At 63.4% G+C, this 17168-nt stretch overlaps 1 protein-coding gene across 1 annotated transcript; it reads right to left on the bottom strand.

Annotated features, from left to right (window-relative positions):
* Positions 1 to 5229: 5229 nt before the first annotated feature.
* Positions 5230 to 6035, bottom strand: CLDN17 (claudin 17). Its single transcript, XM_028503907.2, has one exon. It carries the CDS (start codon positions 5905 to 5907, stop codon positions 5230 to 5232), a length of 678 nt encoding a protein of 225 aa, XP_028359708.1. The 5' UTR covers positions 5908 to 6035.
* Positions 6036 to 17168: the final 11133 nt, after the last annotated feature.

A 17168-nucleotide genomic window follows, 5' to 3' on the forward strand; every position in this document is an offset into this window, starting at 1 on the left:
TGGAACCTCTTTGTGCACCTGTTTCTCAACCTGTGAAAGAAAGATAAGAAGAATTAAATTTAAATAGATGGGCCTTGATTCTAGTTATAAGCATGTCACACGTGCTGTTCATGTCACACGTGAAAAACGCTGTTCCTGCTCCCCATGTTGTGGGTGAGGAGACCGAGGCCCAGTCTGCACGGAAGCGGCGGGTCCCGGACTCCGACCGGCCGCGGGGCCCGCGCGTTCCCTGCGGAGCCGCCCGCCGCGTGCGCACGGGGCGTCGGAGCGGCCGCGGCCCTGCGCTCTCCACGCAGGCTGCTGTGGACACACACCGGGGAAGACACGTGTCGTGCGTGTCCGTGTTTAGAAACCGTGACAAAACTGTACTCAATGATTAATTCGTTAAACCAGAAAAGGTGTGAAGAGAGCCGCGGCTCGCCGGCACAGATCTTGGGCGACCGCGAGGAGCGCGCCTCTGCCGTTAGAGCAGTCGGAGCCGCGGGCACTCGCTGAGCCGGAGACGCGGGAGGCGTGGAAGCCGGGTGCCGAGGGGTCCAGAGGGCAGGGCCAGGGCGGAGGGGGACCGGAGGGTGGGCGTGCCCTGGGTGGGCGGGGCCAGTCTGCAGACCCGCCCACGGCGTGCGCCCCTGAGCGGGGGCAGCGCGGTGAGGGGGGGCCCTGGTCAGAGGCCCTCCTGGCCTAGTCTCACTTCCCTCCACGACCCTTTCCAGCCCGCACACCAGCTCGGGGAGGGGCCTGGGGGGTGCCCGTGAGTAGCAGGGGCGTCTGCCGTGCCTCTGAGAACACTCGTCCCCGATTAGTGCCGGAGCTCTGAGAGTCGCTTCCCGGGGAAGACCGCGTGCCGCCTCTCCTCCGCGCTGCGCCTGCGGAAGCCCTGGCCTCCCTCCCGGCCGAGGCTCAGGACCCTCCGGCCCCGGCGCCCGTTCCTGAGGCTCCTGGCTGCGCCCTGGCGTCTCTCGACGCACAGCCCTGCCTCCTGGGGTCCTTCCCCGCTTCCTTCTCTGAATCTCCGTGACGGGTTCATGTCTGCCGCCGCCCCCCCCCCCCCCCCCCGTTCAGAACCAGCCCTGGCGCCCCGAGTGCTGGGGGTGGCGTGTGCCCAGCTGACGCCCCTGCTCCGCCCGCAGGGAGCCCGGCCCCCCGGGCCCAGGTCAGGCACCTCTTGCTGGGGGGCAGGTTCCAGGCGCTGGGCTGGGCGCGGTCACCTCCGTCCTGTGACCTCCTGCCGCTGGGGTCTCGTTCGTCGCTGCCCCCGCAGGCCGGAGCTGCACTAACTGCCGCTGCGAGCGGCCGGCCGCCGGGTTCCGTGGCAGCGACCCCGTGCAGACGCTGTGGACGGGCCTGCTGCAGCGCGGGTGCTGCACGGGGAGGGGAGGGTTTGCTCTGTTGGGAGATAAGAATAATAAACACAACAGCGCGGCCAGGGAGCAGAGACCCGAAGACCACGCCCTCCGGTACCTGAGGAGGGGCGGGGGGACCTCCCTCCTTCCCTTCTGGAGCGAGCTGTCTGTCTGGCCCCCTGTCCCAGCGCTGGGCGCACGGCAGCACAGACAACATCTCTTGTCTGTCTGTCTGGCTGTCTGTCACGTCTCTCTGTCCGTCCAGCCATCTGTCACGTCTACCAACCCGACTGTCTGTCTGCTACCTGCTCGCCCACCTTTACCTGCCCTCTGTGTATATACACTGTCTCCATCCCTGAGTGTGATCCGTCTCTCTGACCTACCTGCCTGTGCACCTGTTGTCCACCTGCCTGTGCACCTGTTGTCCACCTGCCTGTGCACCTGTCCTCCAGGGAGGCGTCCGCCGTCTCTGGGTCCAGCATCAGTTTACCGGCCGCTACCTGCCCCCGCGAGCCGTCACTGCGGTGAGGTTGCTCGGGACGCGTTTCTCAGGGGAGGGAGCCGGCGGTCCCTGACGTGGTTCGCAGAGACCAGCTGGGAGACGGCAACAGGCCTGGCGTCAGCGCCTTCTCTGCACACACAGCTGCCGCTTCCTGCTCACGGTGGCTGCGGCTGCGCCCGGCACCCACGCTCGGCACCCGCTCCCGGGGCACAGGGATGTACACCGTCCTTAGGGTGCAGAGGAGAGTGGGGGGGGGCAGGTCTGAGAGGGGGGCCGTGGGCGGCCCACTTTGCCGTCGAGGGGTGTGGCTGCCGCTCCCCCTGAGCCCCAGAGACGGCCCCTGAGTGCCCTGCGCCCCGCTCCGTGGGCTGGGAAGCGCCGCTCTGCTCCCACGGCCCCCGGCCGCGGGCGACCTCGCCCTGCCGGCCCTGGGCCTGTCCGACTAGACACACCAGGGGCTGCCCTGCCCCCCCCACACCGTGACGACTGTCGGCGGGTGTGCTGGCCGCCTGGCCGTGCTCCGGGCACGAGTCACGTCTGCCCCGGCGTGCTCACACCTGCCTCAGCTCTGCCCGTTCCCTGGGCCCCGTTCCCATTCCTCGGGGTCCTCCCCCGGGACCCCCGGACGTCTGACCCTCCCACCTCTGCCCGTCTGTGCGCTACCCTTGTCCAGAGAAACCGCTTCTCGCCCTGAAAGTCAGAAAGAAACGGCTTCTGACCGAGCCGTTTTGTGCCTCGCCTGCCAGCTCCTCAAAATTTAGGCCTTTCAGACTCAAACCCAAAACCGTCCTTATGTTACGTCTCTGTCCGGGGGCCTCTGCGTTCCCAGCGTCCCCGTCTTTCCAAAGACCCTGCCTCCTCGGGACGAGGCTGCAGCAGGTCACCGCGGCGTTGTCCCTCTCCGGACACCGCCTCCGGTGACCTCGAGGCTCCTCTGCTCGGGGACCCACTCGCTGCTCTGCCTGGCGCCCAGGTCCCCCTCCCAAGGGTGCTTGCCTCCCACGCGGCGTCTCCCCATCCACCGCCCTCGCCATCCAGCCTCCCCGTTCGTGCGTGGGAGCTGGGGAGACGGGGGTGGGGCGGGGGGTCTCGGCCTCGGTCTCCAGGGACACGTCTGTGCTCTCGGAGAGCTTCCCTGGTTCTCCCGCCGAGGCTCCTCCGGGCCTGGCTGCTCTGGGTTCTGGCCACTGTCTCCGTTGAGGGGACGGCGGGGCCACGGGGAGTGAAATCTTCTTTTCCAACAGATAGATGTTTTCTCAGCAACCAGTGTGGGCTGAGGACCAGGGACCGCCCCCCAGAGCTGCCGCCCTGAACACCACTGACCTCCGCGTGAGACCCGGGAGCTGGGTGTTCCTCCCACGGTACCTGAGACGTTGAATTTAGCCAAATTTTAGAAAATAGCAACGTATTTCCTACACATCAGGGTTTGTGGTACGGCATTGACAACCACAGTGAATCTTGAAGTGAGTTAAAAGGTATTAAACCTCCTTTTCTGGTGTCAAAGGGAAAACCCGGCGACAGGGCGGAGAACTGAAAATGATCTTCCCTGGAGGTGCGCCCTGGCAGACGAGAGAGCGCGCGGCAGGGCCTCAGGTTCTGAGACGCCCGCCGTCGGGCCTGGTGCCACCCCGGCAACGCTGTGATCGCCCCGGTTTGGCGCTGAGGCCACTGGCTGGGCCCTGGACCGTCCCACCGGGTGCATGACTTCCTCCGGGGGACCCACGGGAAGACACACGTGTGCCACCTGTGGGCGTCTGCCGTGTGCCCGTGTGGAATAAATGATTCCAGGAACCGTCTCAGGAGACATCAGATCAGCCGGCCGCGGTGTCTCCCGAGGACACTGACATCTGCCGTGGCGTCGACGCCCCAGTAACGCGGTCCCCGCCAGTTCCACGCCAGGCCCCGCCGGTGACGGGGAGGAAGGAGGCAGCTCCATGGCTGCCATCCCGCCGTCGGCCAGGTCTGATGTGGGGTCGGCGTCTCCCCGAGGTCTCCGGGGACGGACCCTCCTCCTGAAACTGGCCCCGCGGGGCAGTCCGCGTGGCTGGAGTCAGGCAGCTGTCTCGTTTGGTTGTGATGAGGACGGACGGACGGTCAACGGGTGGTGAACACATTTAATCTGCTCCTGGCCGTCATGTGCTATAAGTTAAACACAGTCTGTTGCGAAGCAAACAGGATGCTCGAAGCGGTGAGACTGAGCACGCGAACATGGGTGGGCGCACAGCGCATCGGGGACACTCAGACGCAGCCCCTGTGTCCCCCCCCCACCCCCCACGCCGCACACGCGGACCCCTGACCCGGCCCGTGTGCGTGGGAAGGAGGGCTGGGAAATCGATGCTTACAGCCCAAGAAAGCGAAGTGCTTCCGCCCTGCCCTGCCCACTTGTTTTCTGGAGAATAGAAGGAAGGCTCTCGTTCTAGCCTGACCCATCGCCTGACTCATGACCTGGAGTCTTCGCGAGACGCGGCGTGTGTGGGCCTGCTGCAGGGCGAGCGAGCAGAACAAGGGATGGGGACCGACCCCCCCCACACACACCAACCAACCCCGTGGTCCTCCGGCGGGGGCCGAGTCTCCTCTCGCCCAGGCCGAGGGCTGCAGGCCCCCCCCCCACGCCCACACGGGCCCGTCCGGGCGGGCCCCTCCGTTTGCCCGAGGGTGGAAACCACAGGCTAGGAAAGCATATCCCTTCTCGTTTACAAACTGCTCCTCCTGAATGCGCAACTGTAAGCAAACGCTGCTGTATCACCTAAATCCTTTGAAATCCGTCTCGCGAAATGCCCTAAAATAAATGAGCGCGCCTCTCCCCTGACCGCTCTGATTGCTGGTGCACGCTCTCTCCCGGAGGAACGGCAAACCTCCCGCCCCGCGGGCCTTTCCCCGTTTTCATAAACGCAACTAAAATCCCGGCTTGATGCCTGTGACTTTCCCAGGTGAGTTGCTTGAACAGAGAGAGCCATCGTCTTAGTTGCTAGAACGAGAAACAACACGGAGGGAAAATTCCAGGCCACGTTTTGGAATCTTTTATTGCCACGCACCGTTCATTGCAATGTCGTCTGGGTTGCTGCGTGAGGGGTATGTCACTGTCCAGAAAAGCCCCTCGCGACACCAAGCCTGTGGACCTGCCGGAGTCCGGGCCGCACGGGCTGGAAGAGGGCGTGTCCGAGTCCAGTCCCGGTGAAGGCCTTTCCTGCCGGCCGTCGGAGTGCCCAGCGCGAGCCTCTCCCCTCCCCCACCCCGGGACACACTGCCGGGTGTGTGCCCGTGACGGCCTCAGCTCCGGGGCAGGCGCGGGGCCGGGTCTCGGTACTCACAGCTCCCGGCAGGGCCGCCGGAAACGTGTCAACCGCGGTCCGAGTCGGAGTCCACTCAGGGGTCCACGCAGGGTCAGACGTAGGTGGTGGAGGCCCGGCGCGCCTCGGCCCGGTTCCTCCGCTCGTCCGCGTGCGGCAGGCGGGGCCCGGGGGCCGGACAGCGGTGCCCCCGCCCCTTCCTGCGGCGGCGGCAGCAGCCCCCGCAGAGCAGCGCCCCTGCGAGGAGGAGCGCCGCGGCGGCCGCCCAGCCCAGGAAGAGGGCGGCCCCCAGCTCCCGCTTCTGAGCCGCGTGCACGGCCGGGCTGCGGAAGTCCCGGATGATGGCGTTGGCCGTCCAGCTCACCGGGGTCAGGACGGAGACGCCCGCCAGGAGGAAGAGGACGCCCGACGCGCCCAGGAGGTGGGCCTTGGCCCGCCCGCTCCAGCCGGCGCCCTGGACGGCCCTCAGGCCGCAGGCGCCCAGCAGCAGGGCGAGCAGGGAGAGCCCCACGGACACGCACATGAGGGCCCGGGCGGCCTGGAGCGCGGGCGGCAGGGCCAGCAGGGAGCCGTAGCGCTTGCACTGCAGCGTGGCCGTGGCCTGCCGCACGCAGCTCATCCACAGCCCCTCCCAGAGCCTCTCGAAGACGACGATGCTGCTGCCCACGAAGGCCGACACTCGCCACTGGGGCAGCAGCGTGGCCCCCAGGGCCCCGGCCAGGCCCAGGAGCCCCAGCACCAGCCCGGCGATCGGCAGGGGGTAGGACGCCATGGCCGTGACCTTGCGGACGTCCGGCTGGAAGCTGCTCACGGTCTGCGGGCGGAGGAGGCCCCTGGGTCTACAGATGACACACTCGGCGTTCCCCGCGGCGACCGCCCATCACGCCGCGCCCGGCCGGCCTGCAGTCGGTGCGGGCTGCCTCTGCCCACGCACGGCTCCCGCTGTCTCCGCTCCGAGCGCCCGCAGTCGGAGAGCTGCTCCCGGCCGGCGAGAAGGCTGCCGCAGGTGTGTGGAGAAGCCCTGCCTTCCACGCTAGTGTTTCTCATGGTGCGTTTGTCCCGGCAACGCTGTAATTAGTGGCAGAGCCTCCATTGTGCAACAGTAATTACGGAGCCGGAAACTTCCTGTCTGGAAACCCTGGAAGGCAGGCACTCAGCCCCGGCTGCCGCCGCCACCAAACCCCGGGCGGCTCTGTGCCGGCCATGGGAGAGTGCCGTGGCTCCGGTGACTCATCCCCGTCCTCCCGGCCAGCTTGCCTGTCCTGTATTTATAATCTCCTCTGCTTTTCATACAAGCTCTGCGTGTGGAGAAATGTTCAGGGATTCGTTTCAAAGCTTCCGTGAAAACAGGTGATGACTTATAAAGGTGGAGTCCCAAGCCAGAAGTTCCGATTTCAGAGTTTCTCCCCGAGCTCCGGAGCGGGGGCACCGAGAGAGGGGCTTCTGCCGATCGGAGTCCCCGGTCGGCTGTCGCGGTTTCGTCCAAGCTACTCCCTCTCGCCGGCGGGTGCTGTGTAGGCCACGCACAGCGGCCGCCTGAAACACGGCACGTTCATCACGGCCAGAACGCAGAGTCCGTTTTTGTGGAGCAGCGTGAAGAGTGCCCCTTGGGTTGAGCTGTGCAGCTCGTTAGATTCAGATAAAAGAAAACTTTCAGAGGCGGGAGTTGGGTTTGAGGTCCTCAGGCTTCTGTCTCTCATGTGCGGGACGCAGGGGCGCGGCCCCCGGAGTGTGCGGCGGGCTGGCGGGCGGCCCAACCTCTGATGGACTGAGCTCAGCTCATCCATCCCCCCAGTGAACACCGGGGGGCAGGACATGTCTCCGGACCCTCTCTCCAGAAGGGGATCGGGGCCGACAGTGGAATGCGGCCCCTGGAAGGCCCCAAAGCCAGCGGAGTGAGATCGACCCCGTGGCCAAGGTCAAGAGTCACATCGTCATCCCTGGCGGCACCCCACCCCGGCCGTCGCCCAGAGATAGGGAGGTCACCTGTGTGGGAAGCAGACACCCCCTTTCTCTTTTCCACCCTGATGCGAGGAAAGCATTTGGAGGATGGAAACCCCCAGGACGGTCTGGCCACGTCTGGCCAGATGGATGCTTTCTCCATCCCACCGGAGCCGGCGAGACGCCCCCTGAGGAATGGCGGGGGGGGGGGTCACTGTGGGGGGCCACGGGGCCCTGTGTGCTCAGTGTCCTGGGCAGGAGCAGGCTTTTCTCAGCCCCAGGACGGAGGTGCTCAGGGATCCCCTCTCCCCCCTCGGGGCCCGCCCGCCCTGCTGTGACTGGCGCCCAGCCCCTGTCCCCGACTCGGGTCCTGTTCCCCCTCTGCGATCGCGGGGCCCCGGGGGTTTGCGGCTGCCTCTCCTTCTCCGGTCACTTGCTCTCCCATCAGCCAGGACGTCGGGGCTTGTGGAGAACCAGCTCGGGGAGGGCCCGCCCCCTCCGCACGCACGTGGGAGCCGAGCCGCCCGAGGAAGGCGGGGGCAGGCGGGGCGGGCGCAGGGTCCGTGCGGGCGGGGCCTGCAGACTCGGCTCAGAAGCGGGCCCGGGCGGGCCGGAGCGCCCCCCTGTGGTTCTTACGAGCGGCGAGCTCTGCCCCATCTCCGTGTAAGCCCGGAGGGTCCCGGGAGCGCGCAGCGAGACCCCGGGAGTGCGGTAACCGGGAGGAGGAGCAGGGGCTGCGTCTTGTTTCCTCTGGACCCGACCCCCTACTCAGTCACCCGTCATTTTAAAAGCGCAGCCGCCCATGGCGACCGTCGCCGGAGCCGGAGTCGCAGATCCAACTCCCGCACCGGGCGGTCTCTGCCGCCGCCGTCCGCCCCTGGGTTCAGTGCGGAAGCGGATCCCGGCGTTTTCTTCTGTCTCCCGCTGCGGGCGTCCTTATTGGACCACACCACGAAGCAGGTGCTGCTTTACCTGAATTACTTGTCTTTCACTGTCCCTGGTAAGTAAGACGTGATGCTGGTGTTTCCAGGTGACTCTCCACACCGTCTGTGGCTTTCGGTCCAGAATGTTCTGCAGGGCGTCGCCGAACAGTTTGTGTGAAGGGAGGTGCGAGGTCCGACGGGGTGGTGGTGCTTCAGGCGCGACGTGGGTCGGGGCGAGCGGGGCTGTGTCCGTGGCTCAGCCACGCACGATGTCCGCGCACCGACGGAGGACCGACTGCGTGTCAGGCCCTGCCGGCCCCCCGCGCTGGCCGCAGGACCGAGGGCCAGGCGGGCAGGCCCCGCTGTCGCAGCCCTCAGGCCTGTGATGACAGGAGAATGGCTTGCGGCTCGGACACAAGGCGCAGTGGGGGGGGGGGGGGGGGGGTGGCCGTCCCCTCGGTGTCGGCAGGGACGCGCCCGACCCGACTCCACTCGGCGTCACTGGACTCCAGGGAGGCAGTGCCCTTGTTTTACGGGTGTTTGCGAATGGCTACGGCTCAGCCTTTGTGGAATTACGTGCTGACTGACAGTTTTTTTTTTTCTGGAGAGAGGATTTTGGGGGAGTAAAATGTCATGGTTTTCTCCGTATTTTATCGCTCTTAGGACACGAAGGAGGTTTGTCAGTAGCTCAGGAAACTCCCTGTGGTGTGACTGTCCTCCGACGGCCTTGCGGCCAGCCTTCCTCGCCGGCGGCTCTCACCGACGCGCCCCACGCAGCCGCGACCCGTCCGTGTCGGTGCGGGCGCGAGGCGGGCTTCTCTGTACGGGAACTTTATTTATACCCGTTATCGTCAAATCGTGTAGTAAAGGCGCAAAATCCGGGTAAATATTAAAAAGCCCTAAAGGGCAATCAGGTTTAGATTTTTGGAGACAGAAAACTGAGGACAATTATGAAAGTTTTCTAAGCAGGTTGTTTACGGGAAAAGGAAGGCGTTAAGACAAATCCTAAGAGCTGAGAAATGTGGTTTTATATTTTGTTCAAGTTTCACTTCAGTTATAGAATATTCCTGTGATATCACGCATCAATATTCAGTAGTCTCTGTTCATATTGGAAACTAATGTTCTGCAATTTCCCCATTAAAAAATATAAAATTCTTGAAAGAAAATAATCACTTCAATGCACAAGAAGTTTTCATGAAGATAAGGAAACGCTTCAACACTAAGAATTAAGCAGAACCTCGATTCTGAGGAGGTCGGCACGAAGGAAGCCGGGAGCCCTGACCTGCGACCTCTCGGGGGCTGGGGCCCCCGGTCTGCGGCAACCTCCCGGCTGCACTGAGGGGGAGCAGTGCCAAGCCTGGGTCAGACCAGACACCCCAGAGTAAGGTGAACGTTCTGGAAGGGCCACCGTCTAAGGGAAATGATCAGACTGGGAAGAAACTTGCACAGTATGTCGGACGGCGAGGAACCCCGTCTGCCTCAGGGCAGGGTCAGCGCAGCCCAAGGCCCCCCCCCACCCCCGTGTGGGCCGAGAGGGGCCCTGTGCACACTGACCACACGCTGTGGGCTGGGCGGCTAATTCAAGGCCAACCTGGTCGGTCGTGCTGAAAAGCACCCACAGAAACAAACGTGACTCCCCTTGAGGGGTTCAGTGAATTCCACAGACAGACCACCGGTGACCAGGGCCCAGCCGGGCACCCCAGAACTCACAGGGGTGCCCCCCATCTGGGGACCGGCGGAGGGAAAAGCGGCAGAACTGGACCTCCGAACGCTGGGTGTTTGAGTCGTTAGGAACAGAAAACAGAACAAGATGCAGACTCCTCTTCAGAGGGGACTGTTCATCCAGGAATGAGGGGTGTGTTTGAGACAAGACAAAGCAAACGAGAATTTAAGAAAAACTAAGGAAATGAGACCATGGGCTTTACGAGAGTTTGAACGCATCAGACCGCTGGCAGACGTGTTTACGTGACCCTCACAGCCGACACGGAAGGACCACGTCGTGGGCTAAGGCAGAGCGAGTGCCGTCGAGGGCGGGGTCCGATGTGCGTTCGGTCGAAGCTCCTTTCGTCCCTAATGTTCTAAATGCTCACGTGAGGATACATTTTATTTCAGAGTGAGAGGGAACAGGGTGGCGGGGGGAGAGAGACACATTAAGGAGACTCACCCTCTGGCTGCCTCTCCCTCGCGCCTTGGCCCAGCGGGGAACCCGCCCGCGTTGGAGCCCGGGACGGCTCGGGCTGGGGCTCGAGTCACTGGAGACGAAAGTACGGCGAGGACGGCCGCGGTCAGCGATAACAGACGACAAATCTCCAGAAAGGCAGGTTCTGAAGTCAGAATCTCCAAACTGCGACAAGAAGGAAGCATTTTTAATGCTAAACAGGCGAATTTAAGAGTGTCCTTTCTAGGTGTAACGCGGGCGACGGCAAAAGGGAAAAACGTTCACGTAAACGGATGAAAACGATAGCCCACGGGGCAGCGGCCACTGGACCGGGAGCCGCTCTTTGCGTTTCTCTGTTTCCGCTTCATTCAAACGGGGTCCACAGGGAGACACCGGGCGCGCTGGAGAGGCGCAGTGCGATGCTTTCAAACGCACCGCAGCGCCAGATGCCGGCTGCGGTGGAGCTGACTGGCAGGCGCACCTGCCGTGGGGGAGGGTCTCTGTCTGCGTGCAGGGACGGCCCCGACCCGGGTTCCCGTCTCTGGGCAAATGTCCAGTGCGAGGTCCCCTGTCTCCACCCTCGGTGCCCAGCCCACCCCACAGCTGCGCCCCCCACCCCGGCCCACATGCTGCAGCCGGTCCCTGGTGCCGCCGTCCTGTCCCTCCCACCATGAGCTGGGCCGTGTGGATGTACGTGGCTGCCCACGTGGAAGTGAGGTCACGCCCGCGTGTCCTCCTGTGACTGGCCGGTTTCACCGGGCATCGCGCCCTCCAGGTTTACCCGTGTTGTCGTAGAGGGCGGGGTTAGGGTTAGGGCAGGGTGGCCTCCCCCTTTTATTTTGTTTAAGACAGAGAGCACTCCCTTTCGTGTGCAGACACACGCCTGTCTCTCCTCCTCCTCCTCTTTATCCAAGCGTCTGCCGACGGTCACACGGATGGTCCCCACGTGTTGGGGGCCGTGGAAGCCCAGCCCCCCCTAGGCGCTGGGCACCTCCATCACGTCGTGTCACCGGCCACTCTCCTCCCGGACCGTGTCCCCCGCCGGCAGCTCCTGGTCCCCCGTCGCTTCCCCGGGGGCCGCACAGCCCTCTCGGATGGGGCAGGGTGGGAGCCCCCCACACTGCCCGCCCTGCTCGGGGTGCCGCTCCCTCCCCAGTTCACGCGGCCTAAAGCCTGTGGTTGCTCTCAACCTCATGTCCTTTCCACGTCCCCCCAGGACCCAGCCGTCCAGACCCGTGTCGGCTCTGCCCTCACACACACCCAGAAACAACCACCTTCCGCCTCCCCCAGCCCCTGACTGAGGCTACCGTCCCCTCCCGTCCCCACCCACGACTGCTGTCTGTGGGGTGTCCCCCGCCCACCCTTGCTCCCCACGGCGGTCAGACCCCGTCACCCCTGGGAAGGCATTCCCACTGTGGCCTAGTCCCCAGTGCTCATCTGACCACCCACTCCCTCACCTGCACTGCACAGGTGAGGTGAGAGCTGCAGAGGTCCCCATGGGCATGCACTGCCGCCGGGGGCTGTGTCTCTTCTCCTGAGCAGGTGCCTCCTCCCTCTGCAGGTGCCCCCCTCCCCCTGCAGGTGCCCCCCCTCCCCCTGCAGGTGTCCCCTTCCCCCTGCAGGTGCCCCCCTTCCCCCTGCAGGTGCCCCCCCTCCCTGTGCAGGTGCCTCCTCCCCCTGCAGGTGCCCCCCTCCCCATGCAGGTGCCCTCCCTGCACGCCCACGTGGCTCCATGTGCCCCGCCTTCAGGCCTCAGCGGTGTCCCCTCCGCACAAACGGAACCTCCCCCCCAGGGCCCCGCCCTTGACTCAGACGTGCTTCCCCAGCAGTGCCCCCCCCGTCCGGTGACACACGTGCCGACACGCAAAGGCGCCAGAGGAGGGGAGCTCAGGCTGTCGGGGGGACGTCGGCCACTGTCACCTGTGTTTTGTCACCAAAGACTGGGCGTCGGGCAGACGGGGGGAGGAGCGTCACGGTGGAAGGGGGGGCTCAGGTGTGCGCCGGCTGCAGGTGAGGGCTCGGTGACGCTGGGGGAGGAGGCTCCCTGGCAGCAGGGCGGCCCGTGTGACCGGCTGGGGTCCATGTTTGGCTCCCTCGGGTCGGCCCTCGGCCCTCGGTGGGAACAGGGATGAAAACTAGGGAAACCGCCTGGATCGCGTGGGGCCGACGGTGGCCGAAGGTGCCGATCGGCCTCCGGGCTGTGAGCAGGGACCGGGCTCAGGCTCCGGGCCAGTCTGCCTCCGTAGGCGCTGCCTCCGCTGTTGGTCGCAGGGACCTGGGGTGGGGGGGGGCTTCCCAGGCAGGGGCGGCGGGGGCGCGGGGCGGAGCCCGTGTGCGCAGCGTCCGTGTGAATTCTCCGCGCCTTGCGCGTCTGCCCTCGCACATCTGCGGCCTGTGAGTTTGGGCGATGGGTGGGTGATGGATGGGTGGTGGGTGGTGGGCGGTGGGCGAGGTCAGAGCCGATGCTCCCAAATTCCCTCACTCCCGGCGCCTCCCGCGCGGCCCGCGCCCCACGGAGGGGAGCTGCACGAGTGAGCACAGGCGGGAAGTGGACCCACCACCTGGTCCCGTGGGTGGCGGGGTGACGGTGCCAACGGGGAGGACCGAAGCAGCGCGACCCGAGAAGCCGGGATTCCGCAGACACGCGCCCCTCCCCCAGTCGTCTTGCAGACACGACCCCGTTTCCCTGCGAAGGACTCGGGGACCTCACAGCGGCCGAGCCTCCGGAGAGTCCCTGAAACAGACCGCCTGGCGCGGGGCGCGTTACCGTGGAGAGAGCACCTCGCGCTCTCCCCCTCCCGCGGCCCACGTTCGGCAGGGAAAGAGGGAGAGGTCGGAGTCGGGGTGGTGAATTCTAACCACAAGCCGCGGCGCCCGTGGCCCTGACCGCGCAGCGCGCTGCCGCGGAGACCCTCCCTCCCTCCAGGCGCCCAGGGTGGCCGGGCCGGTTCCTCCCCCGTGTGGCCCGGAGCGCCCTCTGGTGCCCGGGCGACGCCACTGCTTCTCCTCGGATTCCCTGCTGGGGGCGGGGGGTGGGGGGGTGGCGGGGGGCGTCTTCTGTTTCCCGGGGAACGAGCTGGAGGTTTGGAGGTCGTGACGTCTGACACTGAATTCCGGGCTCCGTCGTTTTGATTTTGGGGTGCCACTGATCTGCTCACTCCCGTCGGAGCTCGGAATACTGAATGTCTCCCCCAAATCTCACCCTGCCTCTATCCCCCACATACCGGAACGTCGGGGTGCCCTTCACCCAGCACGCGGGGGGCCCCCCCGCACCTCCCAGGGGGGGCCGCCTGCCACGCCCCCGCCCCCGCCCCCGCCCGGGCCGGGGCTCTGTCTGCGGGCACCGCTGCACCGCATCTGCCCCGCTGACTCGCGGGGCTCAGTTATTGCTGCAGGTCTGCGGCAGATGAACCCCGTGGTTTTAAATACATTCTCATTTCCCTTTCTGCATGCTGGCGGGATCTGGGAAAAGCGATCATTTAACATTAAATACCGAAATGATAGTGTTGCTTATCTCTTTGCGGTGGAGTTTCATTATTTCATCTTTTTGTTCACTATAGGTTTAATTTTTAAAAAAAGATTTTATTTATTTATTTTAAAGAGGGAAGAGAGGGAGAAAGAGAGAGAGAGAGAAACATCAATGGGCGGTTGCTGGGGGCCGTGGCCTGCAACCCAGGCATGTGCCCTGACTGGGAACCGAACCTGCGATGCTTTGGTTCCCAGCCTGCGCTCAATCCACTGAGCTACGCAGGCCAGGGCCTATATGTTTAATTTTCAAACAACAAATATTACATCACATAACATTGTATCTGGAAGCAGCAACCCACAAATCGGTTTGGGGTGTGAAATGTAAAAATAAAAGCAGATGGATTTCCGGCTGCGGGTCGCAGGGTCCTTGCCGCGGGCTCTGGTCTGGGCTCCTGGCGGGGGGCTGGGCTCCACGGCCCCTTTGGCCACACCGGCCTCTCCCGAGCAGTTCGTGCCGCCCCCTGCTGGGGGCCCGCGGTCCTCCAAGCTGGGACAGCAGACGGGTTTCGTCCATTCACGGGGATTCAGGGACGGGGGGGCTCCAGCAGCCCCGGTGTTGGGGGCGTCTCACAGACCTGGCCGGCACACCCTGACGCTTCTGGAGAGTTTCCCAGCCCACCAGTTCCTGGAAAACCCACCGCGCCGAGACCAGACCAGACCACTGCTGGTTTACTGTGCTTGTAGCGAACTCTCACCGCCGTCTGGGTTGCCCCTCGGCTGCCGGACCCCGCGGGAGCCTCCTCCTCCTCCTGTCGCTCACAGCCTTGGCCCCACTGCCGACGCCCTCCAGGGGCCTGGAGACACCCTCGGAGACCCGAGCGAGGGAGGAGACCGGGAGGGTCGTCACCGGTCGTCAGGCGTGCTCGCAGTGTGGCCTCAGCAGCAGCGGTCCTTGCACCTACCTGTCCGGGAGCGGGGGGGGGGCGGGAGGGGGGAGTCTGGTGGCAGCCTGCCCCCGAGTTCAGTCTGCAGCCTGCCCCCGCGGGAAGGTGGGCATGGGTCAGACCGCACGGAGGGGTTCTGACTCCAGAACACAGTGGCATGGTGGTCCGTGTGGGGCAGAGATAAAACCACAACGGAATCCCCATTTTTGAACCTGACACCTTCCCCTGGAATTCAGGATTTCGGGGGTCATTTGGGGTCCAGTGCGGCGTCCAGCTCGCCCTGGGGAGAGGCTGGGATCCAGGCGTCCCAGCTGAGGTGCATCGTCTGCACTGGGCCTGCGAGATTTTCTCGGTGGAATAAATCTTTTAAATTCAATACATTCCATTTTAATTAAATATTGATTTATAAGAGCCCTTCCCAATGGAACAATGCCATCTGAGTTCTAAGACAAAGCTGCTCTTCTGTCACCGTTGGTTAGTTGGGACGTTTGTCGGCATGAATGGGACCAGGACAGTGCCCGAGGCTGCCTGCCCGGGCCGCTGCGGCAGGTGGGCAGGAGACCGATGTCACTGGAGCCTCCTCACCACCGGTGCGGCTGCTCCCCTCCCCCGCCCCCGCTCTGCAGGGCTCTGGGGCCAGGCGGGCGGATATAGTTCTGTTAGGGTGTCGGGAGAATAGGAGGAGCATTCCAGACAAGTGCCCACAGAGTTGATGACACCATCAGCCTTTACATCAATTAGTGATCATCTACTCTGAAAAGGCTCAGAGATCAATGAAGCAGAATGCATAGCCCAGGAAGAGACTGTGAAATAAATATGCATTTACCACTCCATAAATAATGCATCGGCCAACTACGGGGAATGGATTATTTAATAAAGAGAGCCGGAAGATGAGCTGCTTGAAAAATTTGACGCTTATATGTACCTGTTGCCACGCTAAAAAAAAAAAAGTGTTTTCTCTGTGGAGTAAGACCGTGGAAAAGACTGAATGCACAAGTCAGAGCCGAAGGGCGGAGTGAACAGTCTACTGGCCCCGTCGTGTTGTTAATTAAGGGCAGAAATGAAACACACAACTCATATTTGTTCACTCGATTTGACAGCTGTTCTATTTTCATTTAGATGTTTCTAGAATCCTTTAGTGAAACTTGAAATACCAAACTCTCATCAGACCAGCTCTGAGCCTGCACTGTGGATCCCTAATCTTCCCCGAACCGTGGCAAACTGTCTGGCTTTCAGTCACAGGCCTCGTGTCCACGGGTCTTGAAAACGTCCCTCGATTCTTCTCTTGTGTTCTATCATTTTTAGTCTTTTTTTTTTGTTATTTATCTTCACTTTCCCCATAGTTTTATTATTTCCCTCGGAGTGTAATGACCTTTTCTCACCTCTCTCCTCCACATCCCTGCTCTGATCTTTTGCAAAGTTAAGGCAATTACCTCTTGTTTTTAATACACCCCGATCTTTAAAGTATACCCACAAGCGTATTGGCTTTTCCCACTACGAAAATACGTGCATATGAAACACTGAAAGCAAACAATCACGACTAGGTGTGCGTGGGGGTGTGTGTGCATGAGTGTTAGTGTGAGTGAGAGAGAGATTTAATCACGACTACACTGGATAGAAAACTTTTACTTGAACTGTCTGTGATTCTACGTTAGTACCATTATTTCGGTAGCAGTATCCAGGTTGTCGGGATCACTCGACAGCAGGGAAATGGGCCACCACGGGGCTGACGGGCAGCCGCTGTTCACGTGACCTTTCCCCTCGGGGCGCTCAGCCCCCCAGCCCCCATCGGGAGCAGCGTCCAGACGAACTCGGACTTACAGAACACCGGGGAGCCTTCCGACTGTTCCCAAGCTCACGTTTCCAGATTCCGAACATTCTCCTCACCTTTTTCTCCTTGTGCCCCGTGTTGGGGAAACAGGACTAGAAGGAAACCCTTCGAACCTTTTCCGCGAGAGCAGCAGAGAAAGAAAACGTTGGTTGCTGCTGGCCGGGCACCAGAACAGAACGCGAGCGCCGTGGGCGGGCTGCGGAGGGGCCACCCAGGGAGCCGGCCTGCCTCCCGCAGAGCCCGGCATACCAGCCCCTCACAGCACGGTTTCGGGGTGAACCGCGACGGCCCCTTGACGGCCAGGACTGGACAGCACCACTGTGACGCCCAGATTCGCCCCAGACGGGCCGGTCACCGGGGCGCCCGGAGGCTGGCTCGCCGGCCTCATCCCGCGGAGAAACCAGCGTCGGTCTGTGGACCGTTTTCCGACTTGGCCCAGGGGGTCGGGGGCCCTGTCTCCCCCACGGGACGGGGGACCGGGGGGCCCTGTCTCCCTCAGTTTACCCTCCAGAGAGGTGGCCCCCGCATCCGGAGAAAGTCCCGGGCCTGCAGCTAACAACAGCCGGCCGGGTTTCTGAAGGGTTTGCGTGCCTCGCACAGGGCCGGGGGAGCACTTACAACGGCAAGTTCTCCAGAGCCAGCGCTCGGAGGACACGGGGGGGGGGGGGGGGGGGGGGGGGGGAGTCTCTTCCTCGTTGTCAGCGAGCGGAAATAAGACCCTCGTTTGAAGCTGTGCGTTTCCTTGCACCTGTTTTATCAGGAAACCCG

This window comes from Phyllostomus discolor, chromosome 2 (genome assembly GCF_004126475.2).
Source record: "Phyllostomus discolor isolate MPI-MPIP mPhyDis1 chromosome 2, mPhyDis1.pri.v3, whole genome shotgun sequence".
Lineage (NCBI taxonomy): Eukaryota > Metazoa > Chordata > Mammalia > Chiroptera > Phyllostomidae > Phyllostomus > Phyllostomus discolor.

Excerpts from the sequence above, each read along its gene's own strand:
- CLDN17 (XM_028503907.2), bottom strand. The coding sequence starts at position 5,907 with ATGGCGTCCTACCCCCTGCCGATCGCCGGGCTGGTGCTGGGGCTCCTG.